Genomic DNA, 24,915 nt, shown 5'->3' on the forward strand with positions numbered 1-24,915 from the left:
GCTCCCTTTAAGCACTGAAAGGTTGCAATAAGGTCTCCCCAGAGCCTTCTCTTTTCTAGGCTGAACAACCCCAACTCTCTTAGTCTTTCTTCATAGCAGAGGTGCTCCACCCCCGACCATCTTTGTGGCCTCCTCTGGACCTGCTCTAACAGGCCCATGTCTTTCCTGTGCTGGTGGGGTGCAGGTGGGGTCTCACCAGAGACCACTGAGAGCACTGCAAGGTGGGGTCTCACCAGAGCAGAGCAGAGGGGCAGAACCACCTCCCTCGAACTGTTGGCCACACTTCCCTTGATGCAGCCCAGGATACAGTTGGTTTCCAGGGCTGTGAGTGCACATTGCCAGCTTATGTCCAGTTTTTCATCCACCAGTACCCTAAAGTCCTTCTTCACAGGGCTGCACTCTTGGTCGCTCTGTCTGTCTGTCTCTCTCCTCTGTAGGAATTGCCATAATTTCTGGACTCTGACTTGCTGGGTATCATACTGATTTCAATATGAAACTGGCAGTGGAGGCAGGTAGAAGATGTGAGGCAACACTTGTGAAAGGCCAGGTGGGAGGGCACAGCTCTCAGGGGGGTGGCACGGTGTCAGCTGTCATTATGTATTACCTGTTGAAGTATGGATTGGGAGATTATTTTTAATAGACTGGCTTTGCCAGGCAAGAAGAGGCTCAGTGTTTAGGGTATTTATTGTGATGCTACTCAAGGTGACTAGGAAGCTGTGCAAGAAAGGAGAATTTTGGACCGGTGGTGGCTCCGTGTCAGGCAGAAATTGCCCTTGGAGGAGAAATCCAAGTGACAGCGTTTAATGAAATGGCTTGACTGAGGTACAGGAGTCATTACAGGGAAATCAGGAACACGAAGCATGTTTCGTTTTTTATTGAAGCTGTACAAAGGCACGGGCCAGTCGTGTGGCAAAGATGGATGGCTGCTGTTGACAGCACAGCCTTCCCTGGACCTGCGGGCTGCTGGAAGGTCGGGGAGCGCGAGGAGTGCTTCTAAGCTGCTCTGCTTGGCCCACGGCAGCCGTATGAGCAGACAGTAGGTAGATAAACCTAAAACCATCTGGTGCCAAACGGGCGCACGTGTGCGTCTCTCAGTCGGGGACAGGACCAGAGGCAGAGGCTCGCCCAGGCGGCCTGCGGCTGGGACCAGCCTCTCCCGGCCCGGGCCCGGGCCCTGGCGAGCGGGCAGGCGGCAGGGCTGTCAGGAGCGGGGCCACCCATCTTGTGATACCCCGGCTGAGGTGCCGCGAAGGGCGGCCGTGCGGGCACCGCCGCGGGCAGCGCCACCGGGGGCAAGGGCGGGGCGGGGCTCCCAGATGCCGCGGGGGGTGGGCGCCCCGGGCGCCTCCGCGACGGCGGGGACACCCGCCTGGGCCTAGCGCCCCGCTCCGCCGAGGCAGGAGGGGGCGGAGGCGGCGGCGGCGACCGCGGGCGGGCGGCCGGCGACAGCCGCGGCGCCTCCGCCCCCCACCCAGCCCTGGGCCGGCCCTGCCGTGACGCCGCGACGAGAGGCGCAGGCGCAGCAGCCCCCAGCGCCTGTTGTATCCGGCCGGCGCCTTTTCTCTCTTCCCCTCCTCCCTCTCCCCTCTGTCCCTCCCTCCCTCCCTCCTCCTCCCCTCCCTCCCGCACTGCCGGAGCCGTCGCGGTCGGTGCCGGTGCCGGTGCCGCCGCGCAAGCTCCCCGCCTCCCCCCTGCGCCCGGCCGGCAGCGCCTGCGATCCCCCCGGCAGCCCCATGAAGGGATGGCAGCGGCCAACTTCGGCAAGATCCAGATAGGGATCTACGTGGAGATCAAGCGCAGCGATGGTCAGTGGGGCCGTGGCGGCGGGAGGGGCCGGCCCGGCAGAGCGGCCGCAGACCCCGGCCGGGCGCCGCCGCCGCCGCCCCGGAGCGGGGCGCGCGGGGGAGGGGGCTGCGCGCGGGGCCCATTGTGTGCGCGGGGCCGGGGAGTGGCCGGGCCTGGCGCGCGCTGCGGTTGTCGGGGGAGCGCTCGCGCTTGGCGGCGCAGCGCTCGCGCTTGGCGGCGCAGGGCGGTTGCGCGGGGCGCGAGCGGCGGCGGCGGCGGCGGCTGGGGCCGGGGAGGCTGCGGCAGGGCGGCGGCGGCGGGCGGGGCGGGGGGAACGGGGGCGGTGTGCGGGCGGCGGAGAGGCGATGCGGGGGGAGAGGGGCGTGGGCGGGCAGGAGAGCCCGCGGAGCTTTTGACGGGGGGCGGGGATGAGGCGATGGAGGGAGGAAAGGCCTTGAACGTAAAGAAATAACTTCTGGTTGCTCTGGCGTACGAGCCGCGCTCTGAAAAAACGACACGACAGTATGGCTTGGCAGAAATGCCTTTGGACACTTGCGTCCCTTGACACAAATCTCGGTGGTGTTATTTCGCATGTGCTTTATGACTAAAACGTGAGAAGAGCGCTCGGTGTTTGTGCCTGTGGGTTGTTATTTCTCCGTTGGGGATCCAGTGTTTCACATCGTGCCCAGCATCTCCTGGTGGGAAGGATCTTTTGTGCTGTCTAGAAATACACGTGAATAAATGAGGGGTGTGTGTGACAGGTTTAGGGTGCTAACGCTTCAGATTTAGCCGGTAGGAGAGAACTGAAATGGGAAGTTCACTGGCTGAAGCAATGGCAGGTCACTCATGACTTCAGAGAATGTCATCTGTTCTTGGCCTCTGTGAGGTCTGTGAAGCCTGCTAAATCAGGGTGGGGTTCTGCTGGGATTTTCTGGAAATTTTTTTTTTTTTTTTTTTTCCCCCTCCAGGTTTCAGGAACTTGCTAAGGAATAAGCAGATGTTTCTAAGGGAAGAAAGATCTGGAGGTCAAAGACACTGAAGTTAGCATGGTTTTGTCATGAGGCAGGAAACAAGCAGCCAGCAAGCTTTATGCAGCTTGGCTTTCTTGTGTCCCATACTGTAGTTCAACCCTACAATAAAATAATAGTTGGTGTTGGCTGGACACTGGGCTAAACCTAAGCCCTCAATTTGTGCTTAATGGCTTGTCTGTCATGTGAAGAATCTGATAGGTCTGGCAGTTATTTGCATAACTCCTGCAGATCTCTGTCTGGGGTTTCAGAAAACCTCACTGTAGCAACTTGTAAAACTGTTTTTCTGAGGTCTGTGTGAACTTCTAATAAATGTTACTGCTTGGTTTGTATGCCTTTGGAAAATAAGCTGTGAGAATGCTTTGCTGCTTTTTTTTGCACCTTCTGCAGGGTTCTGCTCACATTTAATGTCAGAAGTGAGGACAGTATCTCTTGACTGTAACAATACTTATTTTTGCTACTGTTAGTGGTTTACATATTTTGCTGTATCACACATGCTATGCAGCACATTTAAATATATTTAACGCATGAGTAATATACTATAGGGGGGATGCCTTCACAGCAGTTCCTCAAACTACAGGGTTTTGAGTATTTATGTTAGCTTGGTCCTTGTGTGAGTAACCAGGCTGCAGTGTCATACCAATTAGTGGGTCCTGGTTACTGTGAGGTTTGCTTTCTTTTTATTGGGACAGGTGGAGGTGATGCCCCATTTTGGCTCAGGCTGCTGCAGCTTTGTGTCATTCTCTTCCTATGAAACTGTAGGAGAAACTGTCCTGGTATGTGTCAGGGAGCATTTTGAGAAAGGTATCAAAGGACAGCCAGCACTAGACTGCATTGTCTTTCAGAAGGTAGGTTTCCAACATAAGCTGTGGCTGCACAGGCAATCGAAATTGATCTAGCTACTTCTAACAAGGGGAGCGTCTTGCTGTCTGTGCCTCTGTCAGCTGTGTTGTTCCTACAAACTCTCCCATCCAGTGTGGCCAATGTTATTTTTTTTTTTCTTTTGATGTTTTAATACATTAATAATTTGATTCACTAAACATGATAGAAAACTTTTGGGTGTGCTAGTTAGTGAGTTCCAATAGTTCACAGAAGGATCTGTGACCCAGACAGTATTTGTGTGTAGGAAATGTGTAGCCAGGATGAAGTGAAAGTCTTTACATATGATCTTCTGGTTCAGTAACGGGGAGCTACCTGAATCTGCTCTACCCAGAACTGTGTCCTGGGTAGAATCAGGGCTGTGTATCATACTAGCTACCCTTGCACAATTAAAACTGTTTAAGAAACTGTTGGAGAAAGTGGTGTGTTGGTCTGGGCTTTTTTTCTACGTGTTGTCGGATCTATAGGGAGTCTTTTTTTAAAACTAAATATTATTTTGAGAGGTAGGTATAGTAATTCTTTAAAATGTCCTTATTTACCTATTTGACAAATCCAGAGAAGAATAAAGTTTTACTTTGTTAATGGGGTCATTTGGAAAAGTATGCATTTTTTTTCCCATCCGTTTACCAGTTAATGTTAAACACTTTTCTGAATACAGAGTTTTATTAATTCCAGATAACTCTGTTTTCCTTTAAATAAAATGAAAACCTAACTGAAAAGCATTCTTTTTATGAAACATCAATGTTAACAAGTCATACTTGTTCACTACAACAAAATTGCAAAGACATGCAAAACACAATGAATGTGAGAATGAGATGAGAACATTCTGGAAAGAAAAGTTACATATTCTTTCGTTTTGATGAGTTCTAATTAGTCTTAAGTGTTTCATGAGAGATTTCTTATAGGACTGAATAGAAAATAGATGTTGTACAAATGAAAGGCATTGTTAGAAATCATGGCCAAAACCACATGAAAATCAGTGTTTGGATTAAACCCAACATTTTCAAGGACTGACGTTGCAGAGCTGCTTGCTGTGTATCTGTTTTTTCTCAGTGGGTAAACACTGAAATAAATGTTATCTAGAGTTGCAAGTATTATTTCCAGTTATAATTGGAATAACTAGTTATGTTCATGAAATGTAAGAGCATACTAAGTGGTCAGCTAGTTTGACTTTTTATAATAATTTCTGTTACTGAAATTTACTACTTATTTCTGTCTTGGAAATGGCAAAGAACTACTTGATTTTAGTTGCAAATTTCTAAGAATAGGCTGCATTTCCAGTCTTGAAAAATGTGCCTTATCACATGGAAGCTTAGGGAGGTGGTGAAGGAGTCAGAAGGTACCTTCAAGACCCGTTGTAATGCTCCTGTCCAGAAGATGCTCCTTATTGAGGTCTAAATACGGGCATTTGTCTGCTGGCAAATTCCTTTTACTCAAATAATAATAATAGCCCACTGTTTTATGCATAAACTTATACCTGTATCTGCACTTCTTGTGCATTATCCCATTAATGAGGACAGAGACCTATATAACTGTTTGGAGAAAGGCTGTCTCACATTTTTTCCCCCATAAATTAATTTTTTGCTGAAATAGGATAAATATCTTCTGCCTTGCAGCCCTTTAGTAGGTTGATTGGTGTTTTTACTTTACTTTTTGAGTCCAATTGGGTTCTGTCCACTTCCTCCTCAGGCTCTTACTATTCTCTCTGTCTTTGCAGATCTGAAATACTACTTAGAAAGGCAGAGAAACTAATTATATATTTGCTCATTTTGAAAGCGGGAGCAAGAATACGTATATTCTGATCTCACTGTGTCAGAAATAATGTAACAGGCATGAGGAGAAGAGACATTCGTGTAATTGGAAGGGTGACTCAAGATTTGACTGAGCTAGGAAAGGAAAAATGCTGAATTTTTAGGGATTAACAATCAAATGGTGTAAAAAAGAAAAATCCTAAGATAAGAACAGGAGAGCTGTTAGTGAAGGAAGAAACTTAAAACTCATAAAGGAGAATAGACTAGGTACAGTTGTCATGTGGAACTTGTTACCAGAGGAGATGGAGGCTGGAAGCATAGCAGAATTTTAAGAAGGATGGTAGGAATATCTAGTTTTACATTAAAAATTTAAAAAAACACCATCAGCAACTGTAAAAGGTAGTTTCTGTTCTTCCTAAGTCTGTAGTTTAAATAACTTCTAACTCACGGGAGGTAGGAAGAAATCTTCCCTGTGGCTGTGTTATTTTTAATTGCCTACTTAAGAATTTTCTTCACTTGTCTCTGAAGCATCTGGAACAGGTCACGGTTGAAGATAATCCGCCTAGTCCAAAAACCTACTGGCAGCTCCCCTCTCCTTGGGCTTGCCAAAACATCATGGTAACTGGTTCACCTTCAAACACAAATGAGACTAAATTTTTGTAATGATCAGGGCTGTAATTTTTTTCTTTAAAGCCCAGCTTCTGTGAAATTAATGTTTCTCAGAGTTGAGATGTCTGTAGCACCCTCTGTCCTCTAGGTAATCCTGTGTGATGATCTTGGCCTTTATGTATAACTCTCAATAGCAGCAATGATTTTATAGCAGGTTAGAAAGTATAATGACACTGTAAAAATTCTGTTCAGGTTTGAATAGTCACCCTATTTTACAACCTCTTGAGGATATATTTAAATGGCAAAGTGCCTTTATTCTTTCCTTTGGTGATGTATATCTGTTAGTTCCCTGTGATTAAGACTTTTTTGTTACCCCATTTAAGTCATTTGACTCAATTACCAAATCCCTATGTAAGCCATATGGACACAATATGTCTTTGTCCTTCCACAGTGGCAGATCACACGCAGGGTTTCAAGTCTGCTAATGCTGATCAAGCTGATGGGTCCAACGCTTAGGCTACTTATCCGGTGTAGGTTCTCGTAGTGTTACATTGTTTCTGGGGATTGTTTCTAGAGAAGTGTTGACCAGGAGGATGTGTGAAATTTTCTGTGTCCTTTTTGAAATCACTTTTTAAGCATTCAGCTTTTGTTATGCAGTAAGTGGATTTTTACTGTAAGTCACAGATTCTCATATATTTATGTGGGCCTTCTGTATTTTGTATAAATAGCTTTTGAATGAAAAGAGTTGAGTCCTAATCTTTGTAGAATCTTCTCTTTGTTCCGTAAGTGCGTTTGATACAGTATTACATACTGTCAGTAATGTCTAATGTGGCTGCTAGGATTACACAGCTTGTATTGCATGTTTTTTTCCCCTCTAATCATGTTGGGGGAGTGGGGAATCTATCCTTCATTTCTGTTTGATAGGTAAGTTATTGCACTTTCACCCCACTCTCTACAGTGGCCTGTTGCCTGGGCCCAGTTTCGTTTGTCTTTTGTTCTTATGTCTTTATGAACTGAAGACTTTGCCATGCTGCTAGGGCACCAAGCATGGTTTCCCACCTTGTCAAGGTGGGAAGAGATGATGAATCGTCAGGAAGTGGTCATGCCTGACTGAATAGTAATTCATTGCAAAAGTATCTCTTTTTATTTGATTTAGAAAGTAAATGAGCCTTTTGAGTTCTAATATATTTACTTACCATAGGACAGTGTTGAGAAATGAGTATTTACCAGGTGAGCTCCTTTTCTGGAGAAAAAAATCTGTAGTATATGTGTTGGCTTGACCTGTGGGATGTGCCACTGTGATTTTTTTGTGCTTGAGGCATAAGTAGCGGAATAAATTTGTGTCATTGCTTTGTTCTTAAGTTCTTCCATTGTAAATGTGTACTGCTTATATCATAAAGTGTGTTTGTTCTTTTCAAAAACTTTTTTCCCATCTTACTATCTGTTGGGTTATCTTGTCTTCTTCACTGTACTGTATGACCAGACTCGAACAGGATCAGGAAGAGAATGCTGTGGTGAACCCATGGTGAACTCCAGTATGTAGTGTCACTGTAATTGTTTGCAGTATGTTTAGCTCATAGAGGAAGAGAATTCAGTGACTTTTGAGATGTTAAAGGTTTATGCTAGCTTTTCAGAGTTAAGCTAAATTTCTAATGTAATGCCAAAAGTAGGCTACAGAAGTCTACAGTAAGGACTACCAAGCAGTCTTGACTTTGTCCACTAGGAAGTATGTGTAGTAAACAGAATATATGGCCAAGCATGACGGTGTTTGTAATTTAAATTGAGGAGTTTTTAAGAAGACGTAGGCTTTTAATAGCCAGTTTCTCACTGTGCCTCTGTAGCATAGTTAAAATTATTTGGAAGTGTAAATACTTTCAGCTGTAGGGTAGAAGTTTTTTGTGGAGCTCTAATAGATTTTTTGTTGTATCTGATAATCTATTTCAAAAACATGAACAAACCCTCAGGTATATGAACAATTCTTTTTACTTGCTTGAAAGCTTATGTATGTTTTCCAGTTTTACTGCATGTGTCTTTTCAGAAGTATTTAGGTTTTTGAAGGGAATAGATATGGTTTCTTCTAATGTAATTTAAAAAAAAAAAAATTCTTGCAGTTGTATATTCCAAACTTTTATTGTGACTTGGTATTTGGAGCTTTATTTAAATTGTTCTCAATACTGAACAGAACATAGACACTGATAGAAATGTTCCTGGCTGTACTGTTTGGATCAATTTTCCCTGGGTCTTGCTAGAGATTTTTATACTTATGCAAGACTGCTAGACAGTCATCATAATTAAGTTGGCTACAGTTAATTTTGACTATTGGTATGATTTCATAGCTGTTAAACATTTTAAACTCTGGGCTGCTTTTGTGAGTCCACTGTGTTAGTTTCTAGTTAGATGTGTTGTAGGGAAGTGAAGAAGGGAGAGAGAGGGTGGGGAACCAAAGCTATTGCAATCCAGATGTAGATTGTTTTAAAATGCTGTTAGCTATATCCTCAAACCTGTTCATATTGTGTATGTGTGTACACAGGTATGTGTGCTGTCCCTTCTTTTTGTGTCATTGTTCCTGTCCTTAAAACATTCATAGTTTTATATTGCTGTTAGAGTATTATTTTTTTTATTTCCACCTGAAGAATTAAAAAGCCTATAGTTTCCTATAGTGTTCCCAGTATAGAGATAGTCAGGTGATTGACATGATTTTCCTACACCTTTGGCCTCTGTAGAGGGACACTTTGAATTCTGTAGTAAGTTTAGCTATAAGACAATACTGACTGTGTCTTAAACCCTGGAAATTTGTTTTGTTCTTGTCCTCAGAAGGTATCATGATAAACAGGTCACTTGTGGCTTCAGACATCCATAAACCACTGATTTACTAGGAGTCAGCAAAGTACACCTGCCATGTTACATGCTTTTCTCAAGTAGACCCACCATTGGAGGTAGAACAGGGAGGTAGATGTTCTTTTCTTGTGCCATTCTTCTCCAGGCCTGGTAATTGCTCCTAGGAAACAGAGCAGTCACAGGTAGTAGTTCTCTGGGAGGGTGTTACAAAGATGGCATGCCATTTCGCTGTTACGAAGTGTTCTGTGGAGTTAATTTTGCTGTCTTTGAATTTGGTCATAGCTAAATATGTAAAACTAGATTTTGCATGTTAGACAAAGGGTAATTAAGCTGTGTGAAAAATTACATTAAAATTCCTTTCCTGGAAAAGAGAATGAATTTATCAAGCTTATGCTTATCAGTTTGCTGTTTTGTTTTTTGTTTTTTTTTTTTAATGTGTGTACTGCACTGAGTTATTTACATGAGTAGAACATGCCTAGAAGGCTTTTGATAACTACTATTACAGTCCAAATTCAGTTGTTTCCTGTTGCTAGGAACCCAAGTTAATTTTGGAATTGCTTAGTTAAAAGGAGTAGGTAGAGGTTCTTGAAGATAACTCTAAAACTGTGTGTGTAGCCAAAACTTAAAGTGACATTTTAAATAATGTGAATTATCAGTTAGATTTAGTAATTAAGCCACCTGATTTTTTTTTTTTTTTTTTTTTTTTAAACGAGATCTTGTTTAGCAACACTGAGTCTGATCTTATATTTGACTCTGGAGAAAGAAGAATAAGAGATTTTGCTGCTTAAAGGCTTCAGTATGGTAGAAGAGTTTGTTGGTGGTTTGGTTTTTCGTTTTGTTTTGTTTTTTTTTCTTAATTTGAATAATATCCTTTTAGTATAGCTTATCGTTTTTACCTAGTGGCAGTTCTAGATGCATCAGGTGTAAGATGAATTTAAGTTTCCCAGACTTGTAAAGGGAACAGTTGGCTGTATTCCTTGCCACTTCTGCAATACCAACACTGTAAAACTAACTGTCTGATCCCAAGCAGTAACAAGTGACTTCAGGTAACTTACAGATAACAAAAATCTTTTACTTTGGTTTCATTTTTATGGGTGGGTAGTTGTGCTTTTCACATGTGGAAAGGTTAACCTGCTTACAAGTTATCAGTAATCCCACTGAAAATTTGTCAAGTGCAAGTTTGAGTTTCTCATGGCTCTCATCAGGCACTGACAGCTCTACAATCCTGGGCATCAGAAGTGTGAGTATTTTTGGTCTCTTTTGTTACTTACCGGATAGCATGTTAGGAGTTGCCTTCTATGGATGAACACACTGAATGTGTGATTGGAGGGAGGTGGGCTTTGTTTAAAACTTTTTCTTTAGAAGCAAGGTGGTTGCATACTTGTGGCTTTTTAGAGCTTGGCTCTAGGGTTTTTGTTGCTCAGTACTGCACATTTTGTAGTCAATAAAATGTGTTACTTTATATGTATATAAAATAAGTTTGTACTTCATATGTAGTGGCTGAACTACATATGGACTTTGAGGTGTGTTTCCGACCAATCTATAGAAGTGCTTGCTAGAGATGCAGGCAGGCATAGTGATGCGGTGATGAAGATCTCTGGCTCTAGGAGGAGGGCGGTGGAAATGGATTCAGTCTGAAAAGCACATGCGCACTTAGGTTTTGGAATAATCCAAGTTTCTGCTTTGATTTTGGGTTATGTTTGTATGTTTTTCTATACTTTTATGAATTGAACTTCCTGGTTCATTCTGACATTTTAATAGGATAGAAAATCAGGTGGTGATGAATGAGGTGTCTATAAATCACAGCCTGATGGTTTTTTAAGTTACAATAAGCTTTCATTAAACACAGAGAAGAATTAAAATATTATTTTTCTTGTTGCTTTGTGCTTTTAGAACCTTGTTAAGATAAGGGAAATATACAAGCTATAAACTCATGTGGGAATAAAGGCTTCTGAGTATTAATCAGGAGCAACAGTTAGCAGTTCTGTAATAAATTTATGTTTAGTAAGAATATTTACCATTATATAGTAAAGTAAGGGGAAAAAAAATCAACAACAAAAAAAACCAACACAAAAACCAAAAAACCAAACAGCAAAACACTATTTGACAGAGTGGGTCATGAAGGACAAATGGGTACCATTTGAAAACATCTATAGAAGGTGCTGGTAGAAATTTTTTGTCTGATGCAGTTAGCTATTGTTTCTAGGCAGCTACTGTCAGCTTCTGAGAAAAGTAGAGAAAATAATGAAAAGGAGGTCTCTGCCATTTATTCAAGCAAGAAACAAAATGAGAATGGGGGAAGGGAGGGAGGAGACTGGCCAAGTCATCTCAATCTTTTGGCAGAGGGTATTCACCATGCTACAGGAATCCACCACAGTCTTAAATCCTGTTACTAAAAGAATTTCAGCAACCACTAAATGCCAGTGCTGTTTGAAAGATACAGTGGACTGAATCTAGTTTTTCTCCTACATATCATAACTGTATTGAAATTTATACTGAACACAGAGGGCTTTGATCTGCAAAAGTATTTAGTAAAGTATTCTGGAGAGGGACTTTCAGAAACATTTTAAAAAGATGTTACAGAAGCTGCCTGCAAAATTGTCTTAAAGGACTCCAAGGAATTGCTGACTAAATGTGCAAAAAGGTGTCAAATTATGCTCAATTTTCCAAAACTAAAAAAATACATGTAAGGAGACTTTGGACTATTTCTGCAACTTGTTTACAAGTTGTCAACTCATAGGGAAGATGTGAATGTCATTACCAGGAATTGAATGAAAACCTTCACTTATGCAGTGGCAGTGAAAGAAAAAAGTGATAGAGGACAGAAAAATACTATTGTGGCATACGTTAACATCTTATTCTAATTTGAATAGTTTGCAGCTCTGATTGCTTAATCTTCCTTAAATCTGAGAACTGGAGGGGGTTCATATGGGCCATGAAAGGGGCTGGTGGGCAAGGATATTGGACCAAACCCCACATTATGAAGAGAAGTATAGAAAATTTATTAGCAATTTGGGGGCAAAGGAGCAGAAAGACAGCTCACAAGAATTTTGAAAATGGGTAGATTATTGTTGGTTTGGTTTGGGCTTTTTTTATACTTTGGAAGGTAGATTGCTATCTGAATACATGACAAAATTAAATTTACTTTATGAAAAGCAAATGAAAGCTTTTTTCCTCTTTATAAGACTTTTAGTGACATTGGAGAAGGTGATTTTTTTCTTTAAGAGCTTATGAAGTGTTTCTGCCTATTTGGAGGTTCCTTGAAGTACACTCACGACTACCATAAGTAGTACCCTGGTAGATCACACTGATGGTTAATCTAGCCCAACAGTCGTGATGGAAGCTATTTAGGGAAAGCAGGTCAGCCTTGCCACAGTCCATAGTCTTTGTCTTCCCCTAGTATCCAGAATTGTATCTGGGATATCAGAAGTACAACTCTGCCTAGTCCTACTAAATATCCGTTTATAGACCTATTGTCTGTGAATTTATATTGAATACCTTTCTGATCCAACTTATACTGTTTGCCTCCAAACCTCTTGTGGAATGGAAGCAAAATCAGGAAGTTCCCTGCTTGCTGCATAGAAAAGTACATTGCTACTTTTATGTGCCTGAAGAAACTGTGCCTAGATTTAGTGTTGCAGGATTTGGTGAATAACGATTTCCACTTACTTTGGCCTTTATGGTTGTGAAGTGCAACTAAATCTACCCGCAGTCTTTTCCTCAAGGCGAGCAGTTTCACCCACCTTAGTATCTTCGTTCTCTTTGTCTTCTTGGTTGTCGTTTTCTTTACCTGTTCTAATTCTGCTACATCTTTTTTGAGGTGTGAAGACTAGTACCACAGTACTTGAGATGTGGGTGTACCAGTGTTCTATTTATAGTTTGAAAATGACACTTGCTTTTATGTTTTACTGTCTTTTTTTGTTGTTTCAGCTGCATGTTGAGTTGATGTCTTTAGAGAGATGTGTTAACCTAAGGATATCTCTCTTAATTGAGTTGCAACTTCTAGTTCCAGTTTCAGCATTGTGTGCCCTTAATTTAGATTATTTTTCTCTGAAGGCATTATCTTTCATCTACATTGAAGATCACTGGCCACCTTTTTGTGTACTCCCTTATTTTTGAGAGGCCCTTTTGAAGTCATGGCATCTGACTACTGTTCTGCTGATCGAGGATGCCAGTTAAACTTGGACACCAGAGTGAAAAGAGTGGGCTTACTGTTAATAACTGAAGGATATAACCAAGTAATACAGAAAATAGGCAATAAGAAAAATACAGAATAGTACACTTAATTATTACTACATACAGTTAATACACCTAATTATTACTACACAATGGGAGAATAGTGATTAATAAAGATCCATCACCACTTGCATATGTTACCATCATCCAGACCCGCAGTCGCTGGGCAGCCCCGGCTGCAGGGAGGGTTTGCAGAGCCTGTCCCGGCCAGTGGGAAATCCTACACGGTGCGTCCATCCGTAGGTGAGGCTTCCAAAGTCCCTGTGAGCAAGTCCAGCCTTATATACTAAAAATCAACAAGCCAGAATAACTTGCACCTTTGTTTTGAGGGGAAACATCTGGTTTCACCCTCCTGTTGGATTCCACCCAAAGCGTGGCCAGGGCTCAGAGGGGAGAACCAAGGCCAAACAAAAGAAGCTGGATACACACCCTCACAGCATTTCATCCTCACTACTGGTTACATTTTGTCTAAAGCTATACCTTTCAGTAATGAGCATGCGTATTTCGTTAATGATCAGATACTAATAATTCACACTAATGGTAATAAGATTTTAGTAATTAACAGATGCTAATAATGGATAACTTTAGTTGTGAGGTTCATCTAGAGGTCAATCAGAGTGTAACTGAACACCAAGCTGGAAGATGATGTGCAAGTTTCTAGCTAATGCTTTGGAAGGCCTGTATCATAAAAGAAAACAGTGCTTCACTTTCCCAGTCCCCTCTTTCATTAGTACTTGTATATATGTAATCTTCTGTACAAGGGATTAAAGGGTTTCATGGTTTGGATGGTTGTGATTGTGAATTTACTGTATACCTCATTTTAGTCTAGTGTCCTGGTACTGTGAACATTCTCATTGCATATGTGCTAGTTCACTTCCAGGCTCTCGTCTGGAGTGAACCAGATGACCTTCCCCCAAGGAAACCTCAACTTTCTTGTCTGGTTCTTGAGAAGAGACCTGAACTGCATAATTTGAGCAATCACTGCTTGGAGAGACCTTCTGCTTTTTAGTAATCCTCACACTTTCATATTTGTGTGCATGTCCCTGGGCATGCAGCACATGCTCCTTTTCATGCTCTAAAAGCATCATAGTGGGAGACTGCAATGCAGTCTTCTCACTTTTGTGTAGATGTGCCAGCACAGGCCATGGACAAAATGCAAAGAGCAAATTTATTCTCATTACCCCGTGACCTGGGGGATCTCTGCAGCAACACTTGGGTAGAGGCATGAAAGTGGGGACACAGGCACCATGGAGCTCTATCCTTTCTAGCCAGAAAGAGACGAAGAAAGAGAAGAACTAAGGCCTGCTGCTTTTTCCTGAATATATCCAGGATTTTTGCAAGCGTACTTTTCCACCGTATTTCGATTTTTCCCACAGCAGGGCAGGAATCTTAGAGATGTTCAGTAAGGTGCCTCTGAGCCTCTCACAGGCCTGTGTTATCACAGTGCAGACATTCTACGTGTCAAGCACGCAGAGCTAAGCAACAATTGGTGTGATAGATGTGTTTTTTGGCACCCCAGCTGCAAGTCACTTGAGGATGTTTACAATTCTCCTTGCCAATCTTCTGTTGTATTCCCACAGTAAGTTATGGTGAATAGCCATAAAAAAAATAATTGAGAGGTCTTAGGTCTGTAGGCATCCCACTTGGGATCACAGGGGTGCACCTGTACAAGGATTTCAGTTCAGATCAAGAACGGACTTTGAACATGTATTGTCTGATCATCCCTTATGTCCTCATGCTATGGTTTAGCTTAGTTTGAAAGTGGCCTTGGAGCACCCTAAGTTCCTTTTGTATTAAATTATGTACATGATGCACTTCAACAAGCAATGTTCAGTTTGCAGCACTAGACACTTCCAAAACATGTGGTATAAATGTCTCATCCCCAGCACCACCTGCTTTTTTCTGCAGGGCTGCTCCAGTTGCAGTATGCTACTTGCTACTATAGGCACAGCTGAGGGATCTAGGTTGAACACTAAGTGCTGTAGTTGTGAGTAATGTGCCAGCTGTCTCAGGGCTGTTGTGAACATGAACCAACTTGTATCAGTTGTCTTAGGGTTTCTGTCCATGGTGTAGTCTAGAAAAAAGACACAGGGGTGATCTCCAGGACTTGAGATTTTTCTATTGCAGCATAATACTTGCTGCCTGCTGTTTGAGGATGAGAAGTTTGGTCATGGGTTATGCCATGTTTCAGTAAGAACATGACACAATCTAACTTGACAGCAAGTGGTAGATCCTTGTAGAAGTTGCCTCACCTCCCCATCAAAAAAGGGGCAGACTATTGCAGTTATCTCAGTGACAAAACCGGCATAACTGAATAAAAGGGTTTTAGGTCCTGGAGCAGTTTGTCATCACATTAACATCAATTTCGGAAGTGATTACAGCTCATCCTGCTTGATTTTGCACTAAAACAAGGGAAAAGTAGAAATCTAATGGAAGCATTCTAGGAAAGCACAGTGCCTCAACTAATAGTGGTAGGAAACGGTGGAAGACTATGCTTCTAGTCTCTGCATCCCAAACTGGTGTCCTAGAGGTGGAGCAGGTAAATGAGGTGCTGAATCCTGGAGCTGAGTGTTGAGTACCCTTAACTCTTGGCCCTGATAGGGTGTCAGGATGGGAGAGGCTTTGCACAGCATTACCAGTACCGACCTGTTATGAGGGTTAGCCATAAATTTCTCTGAATTTTGGTAAAATGTTTCATGGAGTATGAAAAATGATTCAGATGAAGTTTAATGTAGAAATGGTTATGTATTTAAGACAGGTGATGACAGCATACCTAATAATTTCTACCTTAGAGTGTGCCTTCTGGGATCAGTTTTAGGACGGGCTGGCTTTTTTTCCCTATCTATTACAGTTACTCATTCCTGGTTGTAACATAGACAGTAACACTGTTTTCAGGGAAACTTCGTTACTATGCTGAGTGGGAGTATCATCTCTGTGGTGATGTGTATCTTGCAGGAAGATTAGGAAGCATGGAGTGAAACAGCTGGGGTAAAATGTACCACAAAGTAAATGTGCCACATTTTGCTATAGATTGGGAGATCATAAACTGTAAATGACAGGAGAAAAACCTTGATATTCTAATTAATCACAAAGTAACTGTAGACTACCAGGGTGAAGACAATGGGAAAAGTGAGTGTGGTTTCAGAATTACTGTTACTTGGCCATGAGTGCTTCTGTGGAAAGCAGTCCTGGAGCTCCTGTGGGATATTGCACCTCGTCTTGATTGACAGTGTTGAAAAAGGAGATACCCGTAAAGACTGCAACAGGTAGAAATAGGCTCACTGCTGTTGTACGGGTGTGTTCGTACAAACCATAAAAGAAAGTACGGAGCGCTAAATGACTACGAATGCATGTAATCTGTAAAAAAGTTTATATCTGTTGACAGTGGGGTGTTAGTGCAGCTTTCTGTGGCTTAATAACATAAAGGTAAAATGTGTTCAGTTTTTTGAAGGGTTTCTAGGGGACTTATGGTAGTATGTATTAGATATGTTTGGACAGGTGTTTCCTTACAAATACCTTTTGTGACTACCTTATGTGTGAAGAACTTACCCCTCCTAAAAATGATAGGATGACTGACATGGTACAGCTGAAATAACTTGCTGATAAATATCTAAATATCAGTGCATCTGTTGCCTGTAGTGATGTGATACTTCTTATTAATTGAGCTGCTTTAGAAACAGGTCTCCTCTCTCTCTGACACTGACACCTACAGAGGCAATATGTAGCTGTAGCTTTTGAATGCTATGGTGGTGAGATGCTCTTGACAACCTTTTATGAAGCCAGTGGGATGACTGCCATTGATGTCACTAGCAACTGAAGCTTCTGAAAGCAAATAAAGAGAAGATATTTTGGGAGGAGATCACTAATGTAAAATAATGCCCTTTGAAATGTGCTTAAAAGAGTATTAGCTCCCCACCCCCAAAAGGAACTGGACCTGCCTTGAAGGGGAGTAAAAGACCAAAGTGTTCCTCTAACTGGGGGAACCACAGGAAACTTGTTTTGAATGTAAAGGGAAATTTTAGAGATCAGCTTGCAAAATGAAAGGTCTGCAGTAATGACAATGTGAAAAGGTTGGAGATTTTACAGTTATTAGAGAAGAAAAAAACCACAACAGCAGTGCTTATATGCAGCTCTAGGCAACTGCTTTAGAGAAGATGCAACAGTATGGATAGTTAACAGGTTCAGTTAAAGTGAGCACAGTGAATTATAATTCAATGGGTTGGAGTGGAGGGGCTTGTTGTTGGTGTTGAATTCAAGGGGAACCAAAAAGTCGCTTGTGTCCAGTTTGCTGTATGAGGGACGTCAAATGTGCTGTTTGTATTCTGAAGTTAAGTACTGCACACATTTCAGGGACATGTCCATACGTTGGGTTTTTTTCCCTCTCATCATTTGTTAGTGGACTGTCAGTAAGAGTTGGTAGCTAGGGATAATTCACAAAAATAAATATTAAAATTTATCTTTAAATAAAATTATTATTTTTTAATATGTAAATCTTGCTTTAGAAAGATGGCAGGTACTGCATATGTTTAAGGACCCGTTTGACAGTGTGGTGACAGTCTAACTAAGATAACAGAAAAGACAATAAGGAAGGCAGGCAAAACCAAAATACATCTCTGTGATTAAGTAAACCAAAACTAAAATGTAACTGTGGTACATACAAAGAAAATAAAAGGCTACTTGCTTGTGGATAAATGAAACTTTAAAACAAAATAAAATCAAGCTTGTTTAATGTTGTGGAGAAAGAAATATCTGTCACTAGTAACTGCTGTTTTTTCCTTGGGGGATTAGCAGCAGGACTTTCTGTGTGATGTGGACCATGACAAGTGCTGGTCGTCTGAAGAGGGATGTCAACACAGTTGGTGGTGCTGGAGACAATGAGCCTGGAATTATCTTTTTCTCTGGGATTTTTTCCTTGAAATTTGGTGTAGGCATTGTTTGATGAGTACAGGATTATTTTTCACCTCCCTGAGCTCTGTGAGAGCAGGAAAGCCTTTGCACCAAAGTCACCAGGATTGGAACCTGTAGTGCAGGAGACAATTTTCTGGACCACAATAAAGCTGGTAAATGATGCTTCTGGATTTGCAGCCTCATGTTTCTCTTAAACATACTTTTTTTGTCTATGTGACTTGGGCTTCGTATTATTCTTGAAAGAGAGTGAAGAAAAGTCTGCTTTTCGTAGTTTTAATTTTTGAATATCAAGTGGCAGAGGGTGCAGGCCATTCCTGTCCAGGTGTCTCGAGATAAGATAACATTCATGTTAGTCCCTCATGAATGTGATTAGGAAAATCATGGCTATTTCACAAATGCCTGTCATAATCCTTGGATAGCTTCTGTTATGTTGGTTACCCTCAGCAAGACTCTGTAGCAGATGTAAAGTTGTAGTATAGTTCACATTCATCTATGAAACATCCACTGCTGATGCACTTAGAAAAACTAAGTGCTTGGCTGACAGACCACTTCCTGAGATAAAATAGCACTCCTTTACTAAAGGAGTGGCAAGTTCAGAGGATGTAACATAAGCTGTGTTTCCTTTACTGAATGTTGGCTCTGTTAACATTGCTATGGCCTGGTCCTGCTAAAAATCATTGCCTGGGTTTGAGCTGACAGGGTTAAACTGTATGATGGTCATAGGATAACACTGCTGGGCAGGGTCCTGTTACTGTTTTTGGGGGAGAAATGAGAGGGTCGTAGTTGAAATGATGAACCTTTCTAAACCCAGAACCTGTGTGTAAATTTTTAGTTACTATGACTCAAAGATACTTCTAAGACTTCACAAAATAGCATGAGATGTGCGAGTACAGTGTTTTGGGGCACATGCACTTCAATTATTTAGAAGGGTGAGGAAGGCTGTGGTCTTCTCTCAGCCTTACTTCTTGAGTCACTTGGGAGAGCACAAAGGGATTTGAGTCACATATCAGCCAGCGCTGTACCCAGACTGTAATTTAGAAAGCACCAGCCCGTCTTTAACACTGATAACTTATGTTTCTGAAAAGTATTAGGAAGATGAAAAGGTCATGGGTTTAGTACTGTGATGACTGCTTCAAAATTGTGGTGGTTTGAAGTTTTGCAGGTAGAAAATGTTTGGTTTGCTTAGAGGTAAGTATTTTAAGTACAGCTTGGTATTTGCGATCAGTTGACACTGCTACCTAGGTTGAGGATTAATTAAAATGTTTGGTTTATTCCTGGTTATTTGCTTTTACTGCTGACTCCTGAACCTTTTTCTGCAACAATAGCTACCCTAAGAACTCCTACAATAGAGAGGCTTTATCTGATATTTCTGCAGGTGTTTATACTTGCTTCCTTTTGTTTGCCAAATGTTTGTCAGATGAATAGGAAGAGAAGGAATGGTGAGCGGATGTTATTTACTTGTATTGATTAGGGTGAGAACATTGTAAGGTGTATTTAAAGTAATTGTAAAGTGTTGACTTCATATATGTTTGTGTTATATTGCTGTATTTGCAGCAGTATTTTCTGCATGGTCTAGCCAGTAGGAGATAAGCCAGATGTCACATGCTGTATGGCAGAATACATTTACACAAATAACAGCCTTTTCAAACAACTTCTCTATTAGTTTTGAGCCCTATAGAAATGTAACAACTTCCCAGAAAAAGTTTTGCCTGTGATGTGAATTCTGATCATGTGAGGAGAGACCAAGTGAAGAGCCGCTGTATCAGCACTGTGTCTCTGCCTTCTTTTGTTATTGAGATACATGTGAAGGTAGTCTTTCCTGGATCACTGAAGTGCTAAGGCTTGGACAACTGGCCCAAGCCAGAGTTGACCTATAGATGAATCCTGTATATTTTATAACTGAAACCCATTGTGCCAGTAGATATTCTACTAAGTTATAACAACCCACTTATGCTGATGTAAAAAGTGCTAAAGCATTGAAATACTGAAGCCTGAGCAACGGGCCCCAAGCCGAAGCTGCTAACTTAGTCTGTAATCATTAACCAAGTATGTAAGGTCCCTAGTGAAAGACGCAGCTTTGATAAAATATAATCAGTAGTGAGGAGAGAATGTATCCAACTTCCCTTGTTTAGCCTTGTTCAAGGCTGAGAAACCAAGTGTCTGGCCTTGTTAGAAACTCCCCTGGTCTCTCCCCCTGAGCCCTGGCCAGGCTTTGGATGGAATGCAACACGAGAATGAAACCAGAAATTTTCCACTCAAAACAAAGGTGCCAGCTATTCTGGCTTGTCGATCTCTGGTATATAAGGCTGGGCTCATTGGCAGCAACTTTGGCAGCCTCACCTACGGATGGACGCACTGTGTAGGATTTCCCACTGCCCGGGACAGGCTCTCCAAATCCTCGCTGTAACCAGGGCTGCCCAGCCACTGCGGGTCTGGATGATGGTAACGGATGCAAGTGGTGATGTATTTTTCTTAATCACTATTCTCCCTCTCGTGTAGTAATGATTTAAGGCATTACCCTGTATTTTCCTGTTTGCTGCTTTAAGTGCACTATTCTGCTTTTTCTTACTGCATGTTTTCTGTATTACACTGTTACATTGGTTATCAATAGTAAAATACACCTGCTCTTTTCACTCTGGTGTCTGAGTTTAATTGGTATCCTTAATCAGCAGAACAATCACTTGTACCTTTTTGTTTGTCATAATTCAGATTTGTGTTTACATGGACATGTTTACATTTCAGATTTTGATACCAACTCTAGAAAGTCCACCAGAAAGGAGGGACATTGCTTTTAACCCCTCTGCAAATTGATTTGGCTCTTATGCTTTAGCATTTGCAGCTTGGTCTTGCTTTATATGCTAGACAAGGTTTATGCCAGCCTAATTGGTTGCTGGCATTCCTGAGTTGCACAGCTGCTGTATTCAGCTGTGTACTAGAAAAATATAATGGAATACTGTTTGTGGAGAGCAAGAGGCAATTGTAAGGATGTAAATGTACTTTCTGGCACTTCAATAACATGTAAACTTCTAGTAACACCAAGAATTTTTAGGATCAAATTGTATGGGTACACTGCCAGTTTAAACATTATAGTATACATTTTATGTTTAAGTTGAGAATATTTGGAAGATGGACATAAGTGGGGGTTTTTTCAGGGTTGTTTTTTTTTTTTTTTTATTCAGCCCTGACTTTCTTGGCCAGGGAATGGATGAAATCTGGCACAGAGATGGAACATTTATTGTGATTCTTTTGTTATGGCATGCTGGCTTACTCTATTTGTGAGAGTGTTCAGTATTTTCTATTCATTCACCAACCTGCTTTGATCTCCTTTCATTTGTTATGGCAAAGATTAAAACTTTTAAAAGTTATTATTCGTTCTCTGTCAAAAGTAATAGAACATGGGAGCAGGTAATAGGACTTGCATGATGGTTCTGTGACTAATACAGTGTCACAGGTTTCAGCTGTGAATAGTGCTCTTAATGTATAAAATTTGGTAACATACTAAACATTATTATAGTATTTTATAGAATATGTTTCACTAAACTTAGGGTTTTCATGTATCATTTTTCTCTTGGTTGTGGATTGACAGCTGGGCCAAGACCTAAAGCAGTAGCAGAAGATTAGACCAATATAAGCTTGAGGAGTCTTCCAGTTCCCACAGTTTTTGTGTCCTTGTGGTCCCAGCATGCTCTCTGTAGAAGTGGCACTGCTAAAGGAAGACAGTGGCTTCTGTTGCTAATTTGCTGATGAAGCAGATAGCTAGTTGAAATAGTTTTACCACGGGGTGTTCTTGCACAAAATTAAGTCCCTAGAGGTTATTAAATGTAGAGAAGTTTGTGAAGAGGTGTACTGAGGACCTTGTGAAAACAAACCCTTGCACAAAAACACTTGTCCAAGGAAATAGGTGTAAGAACATTGTGCTCTGAGTCTGCTTCAGCCCCATCACCAGCAGAATTCGGGCAAGGTCCTGAGGGCAGGACACATACCTGCTCAGTGTCCTTTGGCTGAGGGGAGGGGGTGCGGCAGTGATTCCTGCCCGTGCATCTCCTGGCAGTGCCTCTCTGGGCAATGCAGGCCAGACGGTCTCTGCAGAGCACACAGCTGGGGCGCCCAGGAGAATGGTGCTCAGGAGGCACAAATGGAAGGGCTTGTTCAAGACAAAACACAAGTCAGGGAAATAAAAACTAGTGAATGCTAGAGGAAAGGAACCAAGTGAAGCGAAGGGAGAGGCTTTTTTTTTTTTTTGCTTTTTTTTTTTTTTTAAACAAAAAATACCAAATCTACTTGACCCGTAGTGGTGGAGTGAATCTTAGGCTTTGGGCAAGGACAAGCAGAGAGGTTATAAATGTGCATATGTAATATGTGTTGCCATTGTTGCAGATGTGAAAACACTGGTGCCCAGGAATGCAGGCTGCTTTGTGAGCACACCGAGCTGTATGCTTTGCCTGAATTTCAGGTAGTCTCTTCCTCTGCACATTATACTAAAGTACACAGATTTGGTGTTACCTTTCATGATGGTTCCCTGTAGTCTCTATTCTTGCTTAATTTCAACTAGGTGTAAACATTTAGGCAGCCTTTGAAATTAACAGTATGCATTAATTACTTGGCACTACTTGCACAGTGTACTTTGTTACCTGCACTGTTAATTGAGTTAATTTATGATATCAGTCAAGGTTTTTCTTCTTTTCTGTCCCTAGGAGGCTTAGAATGTATAGAAACAGTAACTTTGGAAAACTGTCTAATTAGGACTGAAATGGCTAAAACAAGTCTGAAACAATCAACAGAGAGGAAAACTGAGTGGATTTGGGGCTGGGAGCTTTAGGAAAGGAGAAGGGAAGGTGCAAGGTGGAGGAGACCCAGACCACAGCAGATGCATAAGGACCATGTGGTGTTTTGACCCAGGTGGGTGCCGGGCAGCAGCAGCAGCACATGCACGGGCTGCTCATGGTTGCTCCTGCCCTGGGAGCTGCATATGGCCCTTGGGCACATGGTGGGTGGTTCAGAGCACGTGAGCAAGAGATTGCTCATTAGTGCTATGGCTTGTTAAAGGAGAGTGTTAGAGGAGAAGTTGCATTGGACTCATGTTTTCTTGGTACTCTCACTGACGTGAAATCAATGTGACACCTGGGTTTTGATCCACTTGTGTTGGTGCATGGCTGCTCTGCTCTTCCAATTGCTCCTTGCTACTGTGCATTGGAAATAGGACATAAAAAACCTGTGGTACGCTACATGTTTAAGAAGAAAAATCCTTATTCATACTGAAAGTTCACTAGTTTTATTGTACTTTATGGGGGCTTGCTGGCTTTGGGTCTTTCACTGGAGAAGCCAAAGCAACGGCACCTTAATTCTTGAGCTCAGCAGTCTGTGTAAGCAGCTGTTTTTAAAATGGTGATTTGTATTACTGTTGCAGGCAGTTTAATTTTAGTTGAATTACCAAATGATTGGGTGCCTATAAGAAATGGGTGTCAGAATACAATTTCAGAGGTCTTCGCTCTTGTGTTGGGACATAAAATGTATCAGCCTAGAAGGTAGACAAACTAGACTTTGTGAAGTGTACCTCAGGAGACTTTACTACCCATGGGAGACTCATGGTATTGGAGTTTTCTTCTCTTAAGAAAAGAGAGTCTAAGTGGTGTAGCTTTCACATGGTGTTTTTTTACTTACCACTCAGTTTTCTGTTCATTGAGCTTTTCATGTGTATGCCAACTGTCCATAAGAGCCTCCACTGGTGGATCAGGTCTGAGCTGCTTTCCAGTGTGTGGCCAGGAATCATCTTCTACTTATCACCTCAATTTATTTTTTTTTAATCCTCTTCTTCCTGCTTCTCTCTGCATGTCTCAATGCAGGGATGAAAATAACTACTGGAAAATTTTCTCACCAGTTAATAAATGATCATTTGTGTTTACTTTCTAGGTCGAATTCACCAAGCTATGGTAACATCCCTCAATGAAGATAATGAAAGTGTAACTGTTGAATGGATTGAAAATGGAGATACTAAAGGCAAAGAGGTAAACTTAATTATTTTAAAACTTTTATCTTTTTAAAAAATACATAGTCTACATTAATGTTACTTTGCAATTTGCACTGGAAACAAAAAGGAGATATAAATCTTAATTTACTTGATGATTTTTGGTTACAGCCTGTTTCGCATGGGAGCTGTTGGGCAAATGCTGGTTTCTGTTATATTAGATTTGACTTGCTGATCTCTGGTTCATAGATTTTTAAATAGTTCTTTTCATCTATTGATTTTGATACAGATTACAAAGGCTGACCTTGTTACCCTCTTTTGACAAGTAGAAAAATCAAATTTTTGAGACGGAGAATGACTGGCAGTTCAGAGAGGAAACTAGTGGGGGAGCTAGATTAGAAATCTTTTTGTGTTTGTATTGATTAATTGAAATGCTAGTTTGATTGTTTATTTATCATTAGCAATAATTTTCCAGCCTTGCTTTCTTTGAGAAACTCTGTGTGTAATGCTTTGCTGTTCCTTCTTCCTTTAAATTTTGAACCATGTTAGCCAGTTTCAGCTGAGATTTAGAGAAGCATCTCAGAAATAATTACACTTCAGTAGTTTTTTGAAAGAACAGGAAAAAGGAAAAAAAAACCCTGTGAAAAAGGCCTTGTGACCTCATGTGCTGAGCTCATCCCTCTGGACATGCAGAATCCATATAGCAGTGAGGTCTTTGAAAGGTCCAGCCAGGGGAAATGGCAGTCAATAGAGAAAAAAGCTGTTTAAGATTTTTAGGAAAACAAGTTTCAATAGATCTGAAGCCAGCTATTTTACATTTTACAGCATTTTGAATGAGGAACACTTAGAAGAAGAAAAACAGCATGATAAATTTAACATGGTTTCAACTGTGCTTTTATTTTTTGGGTGGTTGTAA

General features: G+C 41.5%; 1 protein-coding gene across 6 annotated transcripts in view; it reads left to right on the forward strand.

The window, feature by feature from the left end:
• The first annotated feature begins 801 nt into the window (after positions 1 to 801).
• The window catches only part of KIF2A (kinesin family member 2A), a 58,111-nt gene continuing 33,997 nt past the window's right edge, over positions 802 to 24,915 (forward strand). Inside the window, exons 1-2 of one of the 6 annotated variants that reach the window (XM_074932755.1) lie at positions 802 to 822; positions 23,945 to 24,039. In XM_074932755.1, the coding sequence (XP_074788856.1) occupies positions 23,962 to 24,039 (78 nt within the window). In that variant the 5' untranslated portion in view covers positions 802 to 822; positions 23,945 to 23,961. Of the gene's footprint in view, positions 823 to 1,438; positions 1,806 to 22,801; positions 22,934 to 23,944; positions 24,040 to 24,915 lie in introns of those variants that run through there. The other 5 variants (XM_074932754.1, XM_074932752.1, XM_074932757.1 and 2 more) reach the window with 5 other exon arrangements.

The sequence above is a fragment of the Athene noctua genome, chromosome Z (assembly GCF_965140245.1).
Source record: "Athene noctua chromosome Z, bAthNoc1.hap1.1, whole genome shotgun sequence".
NCBI lineage: Eukaryota > Metazoa > Chordata > Aves > Strigiformes > Strigidae > Athene > Athene noctua.